This window comes from Manis pentadactyla, chromosome X, assembly GCF_030020395.1.
Source record: "Manis pentadactyla isolate mManPen7 chromosome X, mManPen7.hap1, whole genome shotgun sequence".
Classification (NCBI taxonomy): domain Eukaryota; kingdom Metazoa; phylum Chordata; class Mammalia; order Pholidota; family Manidae; genus Manis; species Manis pentadactyla.
The window spans coordinates 14943379-14961898 of record NC_080038.1 but is presented as its reverse complement, the minus strand read 5'-3'; the positions used below and the strand labels follow the sequence as shown (position 1 = coordinate 14961898).

Genomic DNA, 18520 nt, shown 5'->3' with positions numbered 1-18520 from the left:
TTATGCTAAATGCTTTAAAAATTCAAATTATATTTTAATTTAAATTTTCTTAAATCAGAATGTTTTTTGCTTTTCAACTAGAGAGGATGCCTTTGGTTCTAAAGCACAATGCCAATTCTAGGTATGTGCAGAGTGGGACCTGACACAGGTCTTAAGGAGTTAATGCTTATCTGGCATTATTCTTAAACAAATGAAGGCCTGGCTGCAGTAGCAGCCTGTCCCCTTGGGACTGAGAGGCAGCACTAGCCGCATTGTTTACTCTCCACCCACTAAGAACCACTGGTGTGGCCGAGAGCACGTGTGCCTGCGTCGAGATGCTGAGCCCAGAGAGCTCCATTGGGTGACTCACTCAGGCACTGAGGCGTGGCAGTGCAGTAGGGCTGGGTGGTTATCTTGCTCTCCCTTGCATGAACCGGGCAGGAACGGCTGGAGGCGATGATGCGCCGGTCCCTGGAGCGCTCGCAGCAGCTGGAGCTGAAGAAGAAGTGCTCGTGGGGAGCATCAGTGACCCCTGGACCTGGGGGACGCGACGGTGAGTGCAGGGCTCTCCCTGCATTGCAGGGCCCTCCTGGGAGATCTCAGGGCGGGCAGATGATTATAGGCACTGCTAGTGCCCACAGGATCTGGGGGATGCTTTGTACCAATCTGTAGGTACCCCTTTCAGATATGATGTTTAAACTGCCAAGCTTCTTGTTATGTATTTCTTGTGAAAGGGAACTGTGTATTCTTTTGCTAGCAATAACGGTTGCTATAATAACTGGGCTTTGAGGTAAAGCAGAAGAAAAAGAAAAAAGCAAAGGAAATGAATGCAGAGCCTGGTTAACTGGATCTACCTGGCAAGCCCAGGGACAATCTGATTTCAGGGAAGGTCAATGGCAGTAGCCCAGATCACTGCTGCAGCATGACTTGGAAAGACTGAACAGCAGTTACCCTCTAAAAGGAGCTGGGGTTTTTCCCTCCTCATTATTAATTTTTGTTGCTCTTTCAATTTTGTTTCAAGGTGACTTATTTATTTCATTATCCAGTTCATACTCATCTTTAAATTTTTGAATGTTTATTGTAATGTATGGATTCTTATTAGTTTCTGGGTGGCTTTTCCCTCTCTTCAGTGTCTTCTTTTCCATGATCTTGATATTCTGTTATGCAGGAGTTGTAAACTAGTTTTTTTCTGAGAACAAATGGGTTTACATTTGTACTAGTTTCTTTACTTTGCTATGTTGTGCTTTAAACCTTTTGCCAGTGAATATACTTAATTTTTTCTGTTCTTGAGATGTCAACAACCCATTTCAGTTACTTTTTCTAATTTCCTGATTAGGAACTAAAGTCAACAAGAGATTGGGACTTCTTTTACATCTCTTTGCTCTGATTTTTTGCTGTGTAGGTGAATCAGAAAATACCCCACCCCCTCCTCTAGGTTTAGCAGCCAACACCCTCCCTCCGGACCAAGGGACCACTGGCGCCGCTGCCGAGTCCACCAACGGTACATCCGAGCATCACTGTGCCCTCACATCTTGTGATGACTGTTCTGATCACCCTCCTCCATCACTGTGTCTGTCTCAAACACTTTTACAATTGATTTCTTAGTCTGATCCCTTAGAACATTTTTTTCTAGAGATTTGAATGACATGTCCATGTTTCTTGGTTCTTCTGTCATAGTGGAGCTGTGCATGCCTTACATCCTAGTGCCCTTGAGACATTTCATCCTTAGCTCACTCACTTCTGCCTTGAAGATCTTGTCAATGTTTGACTTTTGTGTATTTAGGTCTCTAACACTCTCATTAACCATGGATTTTAGGCAATAAGTAGTAGAGTGTTTCAGTCACTGCTGGTAACCAAAACCTGTAATCACACAGAGTTCTGGGTGTTAATGTGATTCCAGAAGAGGTGTTTGAGAGGGAGTGGTAGGGAGTTTATCAGTACTAACACTGGGATCCAAATACTGAGACAAGTTGGCTTTGTTCTTGATTTCATCTCTCTAATATGCTCTGGTTTCAGGTCTGAGAAATTCTTAGGGTCTAGATCAAGAGCAGAGCTAGTAAAACTTTGCTTCATTTAATGATTTTAGAAATTCAACCCATTTTTGGCTGGCAAAGAAAAAACAATATGTAAACAGGATGCAGTAGTTACCAGCAATGCAGAAGGTCAAATTATAGCAGTAGGAATAAATATCCTCGGTTTCCAGCATTCCTTTGACAAAGAATAATCCTTATTGGTGCTGCTGAGTAGCAGAGACTAGTGCTACACTGGCTAAGTTGACTGTAGTGTGGGCACCAGCCTTCCCCCATCAGAGGGGTGTAGGTAGAGTTGATAATAACCCCTTGGGAATTGCGGCCAGGGTTGGGTAAGTGTGGTACTTGAGCACACAATTTCAGGGAGGACCAAAAATCTCAATGATCAATATAAAATAATATTTTAATAAATCAAAATTAGTGCAAAGTGATCTGTGATGAACAAAATATCAAATTTATAAAGACCAGTGCCATACTGAGCCATATCAGAGCCTGAGGCAAAACGGAAAATATGTACCCTTGTATGTGTGGTTTGATGTAATTTCTAATGATTCATTTTTTCCAGAATATTATAGTTCAAAAAAACACTGAAAATCTGAAAAGTACTTGTATTAAAATTCATATCATTTTAAGTTTAAATATTTTATTTATACCCAAACAGAATTTATTGTAATTTTACTTCAGCTTTAGTTAATTAAAAATTATTTAAGATTATCACATCGTCAGGAGAAATTGTCAAACAGGCAATTCTCTCATTTGAAAACAAGATGAAGAGAGAAGTAGATTTTGAAAATATTACTGACGAGTTTGTTTCCTTTAAAGCCAGCACACACATCTTTTCTTCTGCCTCAGGCTCCGATAGGGGTTGGCAGGCCACTGTGAGCACTTCTGCATCTGCTGTAACGTTCAATTTAGAAACCAGTCTAAAATCATGGTGGGAAGTTGAGAACACCAAACCTGGGACCACATGTTAAAATCCTAACCATAAGATAGCCATAGCATTTGAGAAAGGTCTATTGTAACCCCGTCTGTTGATAAGAGGAAGAGACCGACCGCCACAGGTTTTCTGCTTTAACTACAGTTCCTTGCCTTATGTATGACTTCGTCCACCAACCTAAGCTATAGATAATCTTCGGAAAAAGTTCGGTTTTGGCTCACCCAGTCTGTCAGACCATAGAATGTTTTCCAGTGGTGATTTGTCTCTGGGTCCAGGTTGGTTCTATTTTTGTGTGGTCTGAATATACTTAAAAGTCACTGGGCACAAGGAAATGATTTGCTGGTGGGTTTAGCATGGCTTTAGAGTGAAGTTGAATATCAGAAATTGAAGAAAAGAACAGTTAAGAAATGGAAGAGAAAATCTTGATTCAGACAGGTGGCTGCTGTAGCCTGAGTATTTCCAGATAAGCTAAGTAGACAGCAGGGTGATGGGAGCAGTGTGCTATGCCACAGTGGTTAGGAGGCGTGTGGATGAGGACAGGAAGAAGACTTTGGGATATGTGTTTCTCAGTCTACAGTGGTATGAATACCAATGTCTTTAATGCATTTCTCTGCAGCATGTGACAAACTTTCAACATCAACCATGAATTTGCCAAAGCAGATGGAGCCTCCCATGAGTAAGCGCCTGTCTTCATCCACCGTGGCAATATCCTATTCCCCAGACCGAGGCAAGTGAATGTGTAGACCTGGTCTCTCTGGTTTTCTTCTTTCTAGTGTGAGCATCTTAATGTCAGTCTTTGGGAGAGCCCCTCTTGAGCCTTCTGCAAATACCTCCATTATCCTAGCCTTGTGGTCTGAGTGTGGGAGCCCCAAGACCTCACTAATGGGACTTTGGAAAGTGGCATTGCTCTTTAGAGCCCAGTCGTCGTTGAACAGGGACAGGAATTAATGATAATATCCCAATCTGAAAGAAACGCTTCCATTTTCCACAGTGCATGTTGAAGTTATCTTACCCTGGATTTAAGTGACCATTGGGCAGGTGTGACTTTAAAAAAGTAACTGCCCAGTTATTGATGTGCGACAGTTGATTAGCCAGGAATATCAGAATTGATGAGGCAGAAGTATGTGGAAGACTGAGATGTGTGAAAAAATGGGGCTATGCTATTGTCTGTGCTTTGTAGGCCTGCCCATTTCTGTTTTGAAAACATGAGTTCAGAAGGAATATGAAGACTTTTAAAAGGGAAAAGGTTGGGTGGCCTTTTCCAGCACTCTGTTTTGAGGTGGAAGATGATATGTATAAAGACGTGTGCTGGTCCCAGAAATGGAATAGATTTAAAACTGCCTGTGTTCTAATGGAGGCTCAGATAAGTCACTCAAAGTCTGAATTTATACTTTTCCGAGTATGTAGGTGAAGGAAGGGAGGGAAGCTCTCCATGCATTAAATGCATATTTTAAAGCATCACTGAAGAAGTGTCAGGTGCCAGTGCAGTATTTAACATGCCAAGTCATTACCAAGGGACAAGCAGGAGGATGTCTGTGGCTTTGATGGGGCCAGTGTGACTTCCTGGTTGTTTTTCACTGGCATTGACCTTGCACCTCTAGCACAGAGGCCTGTCATGTGTGTCAGAGAGCCCGTAAGTGTCAGTGTTGCTGTTCTCTGAGGCAGTTCATGGATCAACACCTGAAACCTTGAATTAAGAGCTGAGTGAGAAAATACCTACATGCTCCTAATTCTATATAGCTGTTCCATTAGTGAGTGTATTCCATGTTTTAGTAGTTCACGTGGTTACAAATTGATGTTAAATTTGTATTTGCATTGATTAATATGTAAAGATATCAGTATGTTATTACATACTGCTGGCAACTGAGTTATCTGCTTGTGGATTATAAACTGAAAACTTTTAATTCCCAAACCATTTCCTGGCTAGTGGGTACCCAAAGAATTCTGAGTGATGGAAAAGTGTATCTGTTTACCTTATAATATGTTCCCAAATCATAAAAATGACATTTCAGTCACTGAATCTTAGATAATGAATACTACTATGTCCATTAAAGTTGATAATCAGTTGGCTGTCTTTATTTTTGTGTTTCTTATTTAATTTCTGCCCTTATTTACATGGAAAAGGTATGAAAGGATATATATTTATACATTAATAATATCAGTGTGTTATGAAATATTTTTTAACAGAGGACCTAGAACAAGTGTTCTGTAGAAGTAATCTTTTTTTCAATGTTAGATCTACTTGGTGAGTAAATGGCTTCTTGAGTCCATATTACACCTTGGGAGATGGGCTAATCTCTTTGAGTGATAGAGGTAAAACTGTTGTACTGTAATTGCATATTGAATGAATTCTGGCACTCCAAGAGAATTAACGCACACTCTCAAACTCTAAATGACACATCGTTTGCTTTATTTTACTATGACCAAATCTGAAGCCATTCTTTCCTAGAATATTTTTATTTTTCACATTTGCTCTACCACCCAAAAGTTAATTTGCATCATGCACTGTGTTATTTTAGACATTTTATTTTGCTTTGTTTTGATTTTGCTTTTTAAAGTTTTCATTTGATTCCATCCTTCAGCTCATCGCACGCACCTTAGTCCCATGGAAACCTTTCTTGTTAAGCGACTGTTGACACCCACACAGGCTTCTCTAGCCAGAAGCGGAAATGCATTCATGCTCTCTGAGCAGGCCAGTAACTCAGGTAAAAGAGGCCGGAGTTGGAGACACTGAGGAAAATGCCCCAAGTGGTGTTGATTGGCCTGTGAATTATTCCTGGGTTTTTGAATTTTGCATCCCTTTTGCTGGCTTCATGAAATTTCTTCAACAGTTACAGATATTTTCTACCCACCAGTGTTTTGCTGTTGTTATGTTTCTTTTAAGTGTCACAGAGGTGAGTAAATTATTCTATGATAGCATGTGGATTAGAAAGGAAAAATCCATTTCATGAGCCATGGAAGTTAGACTTTTTTTTTTAAGAGACGGTTTGGCAAAGTAGCCTGTAAGCCAGTTTCTCAAGTCCCATAACCAGCTCTACCGCTTACTAGCTCTTACCACTTTGGGTAAGTTAATTAACCTCTCCAAGCTTTAGTTTTCTCATCTATAAAATGGAGTCATTTTAAATTGTCATGAGGATTAAATGAGATAGCACAGTAAGTAAGAGCTTACCACATGTCAGAGCCTTGCTGCTCAAGGGGTAACGCGGGACCCAGCAATGTTGGCATCACCCGGGAGCTTGTTAATGAGGCAGACTCTCAGACCCCACCAGATGGGCACAATAAAGTCTGAGAAACACTGGGCCATACCATCAAAGCCCTTCCTTGACCGAGTCTGATCAAGTTGTCATGGCTAGATTAATAAGGACTGGTATTCTCCATTTTATAGATGAGCAATGCTGTATCCACATTAGGGCAGGTTTGATTTCAGCTCCCGAGATAGTGTATTCAGTGAGATGACATGTAAATGACATATAATCCTCTGCCAGGTGCTAGCTGTTTCTGAGTAATTGTGCTATTTCTGCAAAGAAGATACACAAGTGGCCACTATACACACAAGATGTTCAACATCATTAGTCATTAGAGAAATGCAAATCAAAACCACAATGAGATAGCACTTCATACTTACTAAGATGGCTAAAATTCAAAGGAAAATAATAAGCATTGATGAGGATTTGGAGAAGTTGTTGCCTTTATAAGTTACTGGTGGGAGTGTAAAATGGTACCATCTCTTTGGGAAATAGTCTGGCAAGTTCCTCAAAAAGTTAAACATAAAGTTACATTATGACCCAACAATTCTACTCTTAGGTATAGAGCCAAGGAAATTGAAAACATATGTTCAGTTATAAATTTGTACACCAGTGTTCTTAGCATCATTCATATTAGCCACAAAGTGGAAACAACCCAATCAATCCAAATGTCCATCATCAACAAATAATTGGAGAAGCAAAATGTGGTCTATCCAAAAAGTAGAATAGTATTCAGCTATAAAAAGTAATGAATTACTGATACATGCTGCATAACGAACCTTGAAAACATTATGCAGATCCAGAGAGAGTAGATTACTGGTTGCTAGGGACTGGAGGAGGAGGGAAAGGGGAAGGAACCCTTAATGGCTATGGGTTTCTTTTGGGGTTGTTGAAAATGTTCTGGAATTGGACTGTAGTTATGGTTACACAACCTTGTGAATATACTAAAAACCACTAAATTGTGCACTTTAAAAAAAGTGAATTTTATAGTATATGAATTATATCTCTAAAAGGTCTGGGGAAGTAAAAAGTATCCCCATTTTGAGAACAAGGAATTTATCAGGAGGTCCTGAAGATTGATCGCTCTCAGGATTGATGATTCTGTAGGAGCACTCATAATTTATTTCAGTGAAAGGCTACAGAGCACATGAGAAAGGGGGAAAGGCATGTGGGACAAAGTCTAGGCAAGACCAGGCCCAAGCTTCCAGAGTCCTCTCCCAATGGAGTCCCACAGAACACATTCCCACAGCTATGAGTTGTAACATATACATCATGTTGCCCACCAGGAAAGCTTATTAGAGACTCAGTGCCTGGGTTTTTATTGGGGGCTGGTCACATAGACACCCCCTGCCAGGCACATACTGGAATTCCAGACTTTCAGAAAGAAAGCAGGTGTTTAGCATAAATCATGTTGTTTGTATAAACAGGTTAGGCACAGGGAGCCACTCTTAACAGTTTATGATGGGGATCCTCCCAAAATCCAAGTCCCCTGATACCAGGGCCAACCTTGTAAGCCAGCCTTTTGAAGGACAGCAGTCAGGCCTACTATGTTTTCTGTTTTCTTTTCTGCCCAGTCCACCCCCATGTCCCTTGGTCAAGACAATAATTAACAGTTTATGGTGGGAATCCTCCCCAAATCCAAGTCCCCTGATGCCAAGGGGCATCTTCACAGCAGAATTATTACGGTAGAACACCACACAGCAGACTGAGGCCCATCTGCAGTATTGCTCTCACACCCTTTGGGGGTCCTGGATATAGCCAATTAAAATACAGACTATTAACCATAAAGGTCTGTCTGAGAAAGCCAGCTGGCTTCCTCCGAAAGCTTGAACCCTTTCTGCTTGGCCCAAGGCATCAATTCAAGCCCAGCACAGCTCTGGCTAGTAAGATGATGCCGACCCAGAGCCTCCCAGGGCTGAGGCAGTGCCATGATGATCTGCGCATGCACCCAAGATATAATCCCAGAGGACACATGTGTCCCCTAAAAATAGAGAGTCCCCATGGTGGCTGCCACCATGATTTCTCCCACCCCAGGGTTTTCGGTCCAGTCCTAGAGATTCAGTTCAGTCCTTGCCTTCAGAGGGACTGCCTGAGGTGGTCAGTTCCAAACAGTTCTGCCAGTGACACAATCTCATTGCCTGCCAAGTGTGGATGGCATGTGTAGGTGTTCTGTGGGGATGTACAGGAACTGGCTTGCCCCTGCCACATGCCACCCGGGCTCGGCAGTCCGTGAGAATCTGAAGTACTTTAGGCAGTTTGCAGAGACCACAGGCCTTTCCTTCAGGAAGAGGGGAGAGTTCCTAGGATCGATTCTGGAAAACAAAAATCACTGATGCCCCGCGCCGCCACACATATGCACACAAGTGCAGGTGGTGGGCATTGTTCTCCACTGTTACCAGTGTGCCCCGTTCAGTAATCAGACCTTTACATTTTCTCAATCACCCTGTACTCTCACATGGACCTTTCATTTGGAAGGGTTGAATGCAAGAAGGTCAAGTATGTTTTACAAAAAAATGTCATCCAATTTAATCAAAAAGACATATCATATTCAGGAATTAGGACAAAGTCCTGCATTATTAAAAAATTTTTAAATAGACTTGTATAACCTGCCATCTCTTTCATCTTGTTCGTTTATCTAGTTAACAGCCTAGAAATGATCAGTCCCTTTGCAGGGACGGGAGCATTTAACAAATTGCTTCCTGGGGTGTGTGCAGCAGGAGGGGAGCGAAGTAGAGTCAGGCTGTCAGTCATACAGCAGACATCTTGCCGGCAGCAGTGACACAGCCCCCAGAGAGGGTCAAGTCCAATCAGCAGGCTTGGGGGAAGGGGTCCCACTCCCTCGAAGTGCCCTCTCCCAGCTTGTAGCTTTGGTAGGAATTACAAGTGAGAAATGTAACCAGGCTCTGCATCAAGAGCTGACCAGTGGCTCCATGTCAGGTGGTTCCATCAGAGAAGAAGCCCTTTCCTGCGGCATTTGTCTGTGATCCAAATAGCGTAGCCAGCATCTGTGATGTTTTTATAAGGTAGGGCCCCACTGAAGGGTGTTCTACATCTGCAGTGCCCTTTTGAACTCCAAATGTGTATATCTACCTGAAGATTGCCTCTCTTTTCATGTCTCCCTTTTTTCAAGAGGCCCTTTTATGCCAAAATCATAGCAAAATCATCAGGTGTGGATACTTGTGGTTCCAAAACTCAGTGTTCCAGCCTAACCACTGATGGCCACTTGGAGTAGAAAGCACAAACCAAAGGTGTCACCTGGGCTCACTTTTTCCCTCACTACAGCCAAAAGCACCCAGAGGACCCTGTGAGCCAGCTCTTGGAGTTGAATGGGTCATCTTCAAGTTGCGTAGGTGTTTCACCTCTTGTAACAGGCAGCAGCAGCTTGGCTGCTGTTCCATATGGTGGATGACTCCGAGGCTCCCAGCCCCCAGAGGGGCATCATCCTCCACCCCTTTATGCTTTCCTTCCCTGAACAAAGCTTTTACTATATATCAGCACATCATCATTGTTGTGGTTCCTGTTTCTGGCACCAGTTGTGTCAGGCGTCCCCAAGGCCACCCCCAGACTCAGTGATTCACTAGGAGGACTCAGAGGACCCAGAATATGGTGGCCCTCCCAGCTGTGGTGTGTCACAGTGGAGGGCTACACAGTACAATCAGCACAGGGAATTGGCACATGGGCACCATGCAGAGCTGTGACAGCACATGTGAAATGTTGCCCACCAGGGAAGCTCCCTAGAAAGTTAGTGTCTGGGGTTTTTACTGGGGGCTGGTCACATAGGTGCCCCCTTGCCAGCCACATACCCAAGTTCCAACTCTCAGAAGGAAAGCAGGATAAGTCATATTTGTACCAACAGCTTAGGCACACTGAGCTGCTCATCGGTTAATAGTGAGAACCCTCCTGAAATCCAAGTTCCCAGTTGCCCATGAAGGGCCAACCTTGGAAGCGGGCCTTTGCTGGGACAGCAGTCAGGCCTTTTACCTTCCCTACACAAGGAACTGATGTTTAGAGAGGTTAATTAATCTGCCCAAGGTGATCAGCTCTTAGGTGACAGTGTTAGGTCTGTCTGGCTCCAAAGCCCAGTGTTAGGTCTGTCTGACTCCAAAGCCCAGAGTTGAAACTCCTGAAGTGAACTGTACTCTTGAGCATCAAGCACAGGAGTCCTTTAGGATAGGGTCCATTCTGCATGGACTAGAGAAAGTATGGTGGTCTTCTGAGAATATGGGTTGCCCATGTCACATTTTAACAGAAATGTGTTCTTCCCAACTCCCCGCTTGCCCCTGGTTTCTCCTCTGTACTCCATCTCTTTGGCTGTTATACTGTAACTCTCTAGTATCCCATGCCTGTCCTCATGTAGCTCCTGCTGGCCCTCTTAAATCTTCCTACAAGTCTTCTCCCACTCGAAACACTGAGAGAAAGAAGACTACACCTACATCTGGCACAGGAGATGCTGGGAAAGGAGCCCCAGTAGGAGCGGAGGCCTCTCCGGTAAGTCTAAACCCACTCACGGCTCAGGACTGGTTTTATCTGACGTGTGGTTACTCCCTGCACTTGATCTGGGGGGTCTCTGTTTTCGTCAGTCTCCAAGGACTGCTCAAGGGGTAGATTTGTTTTAAAATTTCACCCAACCTTTGAAAACCATTCCAATTTTTTACACCTGTCTAAATCTGAGTGCTTTGGAACAAATTCCTAAAGACCTTGTCCGCATTATAGCCTGCCCTCTAGAGGACAGGCATGAGAAGGCATGGTCTGAGTGTGTCTGCTTTTTTAAGGATGTTTGATTCTGGGCCAGTCTTGTCTCTACACACAACTAGATCTGAAATTCTGGGTGAACCTTCATCCATAACAGTGGCCTTCAGACATTTTTGACATCATACTGACACCATCAATAAAACAAATGTTGAGCAGTTATCTCCAATTTTGCATATCTATTTAGAAATTACGTGTACCATACTACTTTTGTTAGTTATCACTTGCAACATAACAAATTACCCCAAACCTTGGGAGCTTAAAATAAATGTTTATTACTTCACTGGTTCTCTGGGTCAGAAATTAAGAATGGCTTAGCTGGATGGTTCTGTTCTCAGTCAGGGTCTCTCATGAGGGTGCGGTCAGGATGGCAGCCAGGGCTGCAGTCATCTGAGAGCTTGGTTGGGGCTCTTCCAGGACGGCTCGCTCACATGGCTGTTGGCAGGATGCCTCAGTTCCTTACTGCATGGACCTCTTCATAGAGCTATTGGGGTGTCCAAATGACATGGAAGCTGCCTCCTGGAGCAAGAGATCCGGGAGAGAAAGAGGATGAGTGTGCAAGGAGGAAGCTGCAGCGCCTGTTATGCTCCAGTCTGAGGCTTTGCACATCATCATTTCTGCCATTTGATGTTCCTTTAAAGCTAGGCACTAAGCCCAGCCCACACTCAAGGGGAAGGGAACTGAGCTCCACCTCTTGAAGGGGAGAACACCAAATGACATGTGGACTTACTTTAAAACCACCACGTTACTGTGCTGTTGCACATTTATTTTATAGCACCACTTATATATTTTTTAATCCACTGGCGTCCTGAGGTTCTCACAGGGTCTTGAGAAGTGAGTGTTTCAGACCCTTGGGGTTTACTGTAGGGTAGATTGCTGTGGAAGGGGACTATCATGTGTGGGTATGGGGGCTAAATGAGGATTTAGTGCAGGAAAGTGCAATAGGGAGAGAAGGAAACCACCGCTGTAGAGTGCCCACTGCAGGCCAGCCCTGAGGCCCATGCCTCTTGCTGTTGGAGGTCATGGGGAAGACACAGAGGGATGGGTGGGGTTGTAGTCCCTCATATACTAGGTACACTGGTAGGGTCCACAACTCTGTCTTAGTGTTACAACCACATTTATAACCCCTGTAACTTTTGTGTAGTGATTATATATCTCTGTATTCTTTCTACTTTCTGTGTGTTCAGTACCATAATATGGTTCTGTTGTTTGCCTTTTGTAAGAAAACAAGGAGAAGGAGATCTTTGCATTTTGAGATTGAAGTTTCTTTTTTTTAAGTGGATGACCTAATATCCGAGGTATTTTAAAAAATTGGAGAAGTGTGCCAGTCATGGGCCATGGCTGTTCTATTTTGTGTCCCCTACAGACAGAGAAGTTGAAGCGGGGGCCGCGAACAACTTCCACTCCCAGTGTGGGCCATGGGTCGCCTCTGAGAAGATGCGAGCTTCCAGGAGGCATTTCTAAGAGGTCGTCTTCTCCTGTGACATCCAAGTGAGTGTCTTCCCCCTCTGCCTCAGTCACGTGATGAAAGGAGTTTGGTGGGGCTCTGTGCAGTGCAGCGTGAGCCTCCTGCTCCCTCACAATCCATGGCTGGCTGGCCCTAGGAGGCGAGCATGAGGAAACTGGACTTTGAGTTCACTACTTTCACTCTCCATGTATCTTCTGGATGGGTGATGGACTCTTAAGGGGTTTGTTGCCTAGGAAATACAGGACTCTGATTTACCGAGATGATCCATTCAGCATTTTCTTTTTAGGCCCATCAGCTTCATTCTGCTTTTCTGGCATTCTTCTTTCTCCTTCAACTGTATGTGGAAGAAAGTGATTGCATGTGCAGGGGCACTCGCCCTGGCTCTTGCTCTTGTGTGTGCACTCCCACCGCTTGCTCTCTGTCTCTGTCTCTCTTTCTTTGTCTCTCTCCCTCTCTCTTGCATCTGTCTCTGTAACAGAGAGATAATGACTTGTCAACCACTGTCAATAGTACACATTTTAAAAAATGAAGCCATTATATTAAGAATTGAATGAGTGCACCAATGAAACCATATAACCAGAAAACAAATTTACACTGTATGACCACTGTCTTAAGTTATTAAAATATTTTACTGATAGTAACTGATAAGAATGACTTGGTAAACAACTCAATCCAGCGGTAGAATGGGAACAGCCTCAGTAAGACTGAGAGAAAGAGAAATAGGATTTTAATTTGGGAAAATAGTAATCTTTTTATATAAAGAGAATCCTATGAAATTTGTTTATTTAGTATATCAGTTTGATTCAGAGAAAATAGGATTAAAAAATTTTTTTATTGTAATATAATCTATCCACAGTATTGGTTTCAGATATACAACATAATGATTCAACAATTACGTACATTACTGGATGTTCACTATAGGAAGTGTAGTTACCAGCTGTCATGACTCCAAGATACGACACTGTTATTGGCTATATTCCCTATACTGTACTTCCATCCAGAGAAAATAGGGTAAAATACAAATTTAATGAATACTTGGGAATTTGTTAAAAATACTTTCAGGTGACATCAGCTCTTATTTCTAATTTGATCCTTTCTAACAGAGACTATTTCACAGTTACTTTGCTCAGAGGTCAATATGGTTTTTATAAATGAATATCTGCTATTGACATATCTGTCTTCCATTAAGAAAATCCTTCCATATCACATTGCTGAATTAATAGCATCTTGGGGCTTTTTTTAAAAGTCTGTTAGTCTTTTTTGTGCTTGTATTGCCTGTCTTAGGTTATGGTATTGTTCTCTTGAAAACTGTAAATCCATTAGATGGATTGTAGGGTCTCTGTCTTTGTCTTATTTTTGAACCTTCCATTCATGTGTCACTACTCTCGTGTTAGGCTGGGACATCATTTGACATTAATGGAGAGAAAAGCCTATTTCTACCAGGGTTTTTCCAGATTCCACCCCTCTCTTTCCTGGATATTGACTTAGGGTCCCTGCATGGAGGGTAGCTAGCAAGTTTCATCATCTTCATTGTAAATTTCACTAAGGTGAACAAGGGGGTGGTTGTCCTCTGTAGAGGTGAGAAATCAGTTTTTGGAAGCAAACCTGCAATGGGCTCTGTGCTATTTCTTTGAAGTTGAAAATCCTGAAGATTTTGTGTTTCAAAACTGTTTTATATTTTACTTTTTTTATGGAGGTTCAATTGACAGATAACATTATATTAGTTTCAGTTATACAACATAATGATTCAGTATTTGTATACCTGTGAAAAGATCTCCATAATAAGTCTATCTGTCACCATAAATAATTACAAAAAAATTCTTCTCTTTTTTGTCTTGTGATGAGGACTTCTAAGGTTTATTCTCTTAGCAATTTTGAAATGTACAGTACAGTCTCATTAACTATAGTTACCATGCTGCATATTACATCCCCAGGATTTATCTCTTAACTCTAAGTTTGTGCCTTTTGACCTCCTTCACACATTTCACCCTTGCCCCCCCCTCCCCCAGCAACCACCAGTCTGTTCTCTGTATCTGTGAGCTTTGTTTACTTTGTTTTTTTTTAGACTCCACATTTAAGTAAGATTATATAGTATTTGTCTTCCTCTGTTTGGCTTATTTTGCTTAGCATATGCTCTCAAGGTCCATCCACATTGTTGCAGATGGCAAGATTTCATTCTTTTTTTATGGCTGAGTGATATTCCAGTGTGTGTGTGTGTGTGATCTTTATGGAACTATTTTATATTTTAAAGGACACATCATCTGGATTTTATAAAAAGCTCTCTCTGACCAAAGAGACTTGTAAAAGATCCTAGACTTGTTTTATGCCATTCAATTTAGAGAGACTTAAAAAATGTCCACTCTATTTAGAACAGTAATGGGTACCTAGTAGGTGCTTCATAAATGTTTGTGGAATGAAGGAACACAAGTCACTGTGCCAGATGCTTCAGAGAATCCCCAAATGAATGAGAACAGTCTCCACTTGAACTGGCCCCAACCGAGGTGAGAGGGAGATATGGATGCAGATGGAGAAAGCTGCAGGCCTACTCCAAAGAGAGAGTTGTCTGATTGGAACTGCTCATCCCTCAGGACTCAGCTGGGCTCTGATACTCTCCAGAGCTAGCCAATGCTGGATTTGCTCCCTTCTCTGTGTTACAGCATCATGTGCATATTTCTGTCATTCATTCATTCACTCACTCCTCAAATACATACAGCGCACCTGCTCTGTGTCCAGCATTCTCCTCAGCCCTCATGGAGCTTACCTGACAGTGAACAGGGAATATAGCATCAGGTGGTGAGATATTCTGTGAAGGAAAATAAAACTGGGTCAGATGACAAAGTGGTGGAGGGGAGTAGCTAGATAAAGTGGTGAGGAAGTTTCTGAGGAGGTGACATTTGAACAGAGTGCTGCATAAAGTGAGGGAGCAGGCCGCGCTGCTCTGTGCCTCGTGGCACCACGTTACCTCCTGCTAGACTGCCACGAGTGGAGTCATAGAGACGGCTGGAAGTACTGTGGCACAGTAGAAGCTTAATATGTCCCTGCAGGAGGAAAGCCAGAAGGGAAGTAGAGCCTAGAGGGCAGGAGTGGGGTTGGCTGGGGGAATAGCCAGTGCTAAGACCAACCCTGCCCAAGGACTCTGGCTCTTTGCCTCCTCTTCCCTTCTGGACCATTCATCAGTTTCTTCTCCCACCAATCACCTCCTTAAACGTTCTCCTTTCTGGGCTGCGTATTTCACTTGGGAAATTTTTAAAGGTTGAGGGATGCCATCTTCTGTGTTGTGCAGCAGGGTATTCCTGCCACTTTAGGAAAGAGAAATTAATGGAATGGCCTTTATTTCCAGAGCTCTATATATGTCATCTCTATTGCAGGTGGGAAAAATAGTAAACAGCATAGCTGAACTTTCATGTGTACAGGCAAAACTACCAGAATCATTATCTCCTAAGAGGTGCCACGGGCGTAGAAGATTCCCTGGTACCTCTAAATCAGAAGTACCATAGTGAGAGGCCTAAGGAAAAGCAAATGTTTCTTTTGATTTTAAGATCTTCAGAAAGAAGGATAGTTTCTCCCTGGGTGAAGATTAGTAGCTGAACTGCACTGGCCATGGACCAGGTCTGAGGAATGTGAGAAGTCAGATAGACTGTAAATAAATTTACAGTAAAATCCAAGCAGTAAAAAAGAACACACTGCAACTGCTCACAAAGTATGTAGACCTCAGGATCTTAGTACTGAGCAGAAAAAGGAAGTTGCAGAAGAATTTCAACAAATGATACCATTTATATTGAGTTCCCAGATGTACAAAACTAAACAATGTGTTTTTAAGAATGTAACTGTGGAAAAATGATTTTTAGAAAAAGTAAGAAAATGACAAACAGAAAATGCAAAGTGATGATGGATGGCCTCTGAGTCAGGGAGTGAGTTAGGGAGGTGCTCATGGGCGATTCTGTGTAATGCCTCTCCTTTGAACTATGTTGGTGGATGTACAGGCATTTGTTATATTGGGGGGGGTGTTGAGTTTATTTTCCTCGGTTCTTGTTCCTGCTGCAACGAAGAATTGAAGGGCAGAGACATAATAGTGAAACAGAGTAAGAGTTTTATTTGAATGCACTCCAAGAGAGGAAGGGGCCTGAGTAAAGGTAGGTAAAGGCAGGTTTACTTGAATAAAGCCGAGAGGAAGGAAAAATGGAGGAAAGGGAAGCTCATTGAACTGCTGCTCAGCCTAAGGGCATAATCCGTTGCCAACTCCTGAAGCCAGTGTCACCTGGCTTCCAGTGTCCACTTGAATCTGCACGGCATGGGAGCTGAGTCCCTACCACCCCAGGATTTGAGGGAGCTGCTGAGCACTGATGGCATGAGATGATGTTCTGAGAACTTCCCAAAGGCAAAGAAAAGAGATTTTCAGGCAGGCTACTAAAGAGCATGATTGTATAGCTGCAGTTCTGTCCGGGTCACCCAGGCGGCAGGAACTTGCAAGCCCAAATCAGAGCTCTCAGCAGCCCCTCCCTACTTATCAGGAGTAAAGCGAAGATTTAGAAATAGAATGAAATAGCAAAGAAATGAAGACCCTTACCACTGGAAAAGCACAGAGAGACAAAACACAATTAAGCTGAGCAGTGAGAAGCTTTATTTAAAGTTACTCACTTGAAAGAGAGAAAAAATGTGGGCGTCCTCAGAGAGGAGGTGTTTAAGGGTTTGGGGTCTGGGGTTTTATAGGCTGTTAAAGATTTTTCAGGGATATGACAAAGAGCTGAGGGGTGTAGACTTGTCAAGTGGTCTCAAGATGCTTAGCTCTGGTGAGAGACACCATATCTCCTCTCCTCTGTTATCAGTCCTTCAAATAATTCTGCAAAATTAACTTCATACAAGAAATTTACTGATCTAGTTCCTCCCCAGGATAGCAGCTTCCCTCTGGGAACATGTCAGTCAAGACCGCCTGCCTTGCCCCCAGGGTGGGCTGAGTTATTGTCTGCTGAAGAATATGTTAGGAATCTTACTTCCTAACTTCCTGGCTTATAAAATGGAATCTTAGCTTTAAGATGGAGTCTTTCCTGTTCTTACTATACTGTTTATATCTGGGCTTGTTTGGAAAATTAATTATGATGCTTGTCTCCTGCCCTGGTTACAAAATTACCTGATTAGGGGCTGGAGGAGGAGGGAAAAAACAGCATATAGGTTAAGTTAAAGAATTAGCTGGGCTTTTTAGCAGGCTAAAGTAAATATTACAGTGGCATGATCTCATTGACACAATGAAGACACGAGCTGCTCTCAGATACTTTTCTTTATCTGGGGAATATCTGGACATCCCAAGTCACTCCTGGCCTTTGGAGCTTCAACTGATGAACTCATTAACTCTGTGGGTCTTTTCTGGTTCTCTAGTTTTATCTGGTTAACTCTTTGAGTCCCTTCTAGTAGGCTTTCCTGACCTTTTCCCTCCACCCCACTCATACCTATCTTTCTGCCTAACAGTTACAGCATTCTTCATCTCTTTCATGTTTTATTAAGTACTCCTTTGTGTATTCAGTACAGAGGAAGGACAATAAAAAACAGTTGATTTTTTAAATGGTGTCACACACAAAATAAACCCCAACCAAAGTGGCATTTTTTCAACCTTCCCTCTATGCAGACCAAGTGTGTGATTTTTAAAGCATGCTGGAAGTGAGGAGGCTTTGAATGGAATGGGGGCTTAGTTAGTTCCTTTGAACTCCCATCCAGAAACCCAGACGGGTCATGTGATGAATGGCTCTGGCAGTGCATTGTTCTCCTCCCAGTTCTCAGATAAAGTAAGCCACAGTTGGGTGGCTGTGCATATTAATGGTGTTGCTCTTTTAAGCGTTCAAGTTTATTTTCATTGTTCTCACTGTCGGGTACTTGTATGGGTTTTAGAAAACTAGCTTCAGCAATACTCTCAAAGATGTGGATGGAGCATAGAGTTCTTCTTGTAACCTAGAGAGAGGAAATCAAGTGTGGCCAAGTGGATTTCCCCAGCCTGTCTCTGTCCCCGAGTGTGAGGTATTCTCTAATGGCTTCAAGTTCTTAGAAATATATTCTCAGTCAGTTTGGTGGTTATGTTGGGGGTGTTTCCATTATCTGTCGCTGCTGTAATAAACCCCCCAGA

General features: G+C 42.7%; 1 protein-coding gene across 7 annotated transcripts in view; it reads left to right on the top strand.

Moving 5' to 3' along the window:
• The window catches only part of MAP7D2 (MAP7 domain containing 2), a 139902-nt gene that overhangs the window by 93758 nt on the left and 27624 nt on the right, over window positions 1-18520 (top strand). For 3 of the 7 annotated variants that reach the window (XR_005030380.2, XM_036912845.2, XM_036912841.2), the window contains exons 4-9: window positions 421-532; window positions 1382-1480; window positions 3563-3673; window positions 5529-5651; window positions 10549-10679; window positions 12307-12431. Coding sequence is in view for 6 of the 7 variants with exons in the window: in XM_036912845.2 (XP_036768740.2) it covers window positions 421-532; window positions 1382-1480; window positions 3563-3673; window positions 5529-5651; window positions 10549-10679; window positions 12307-12431 (701 nt within the window). In the remaining variant the exon portion in view is untranslated. The remainder of the gene's footprint in view (window positions 1-420; window positions 533-1381; window positions 1481-3562; window positions 3674-5528; window positions 5652-10548; window positions 10680-12306; window positions 12432-18520) is intronic. The other 4 variants (XM_036912842.2, XM_036912843.2, XM_036912844.2 and 1 more) reach the window with 4 other exon arrangements.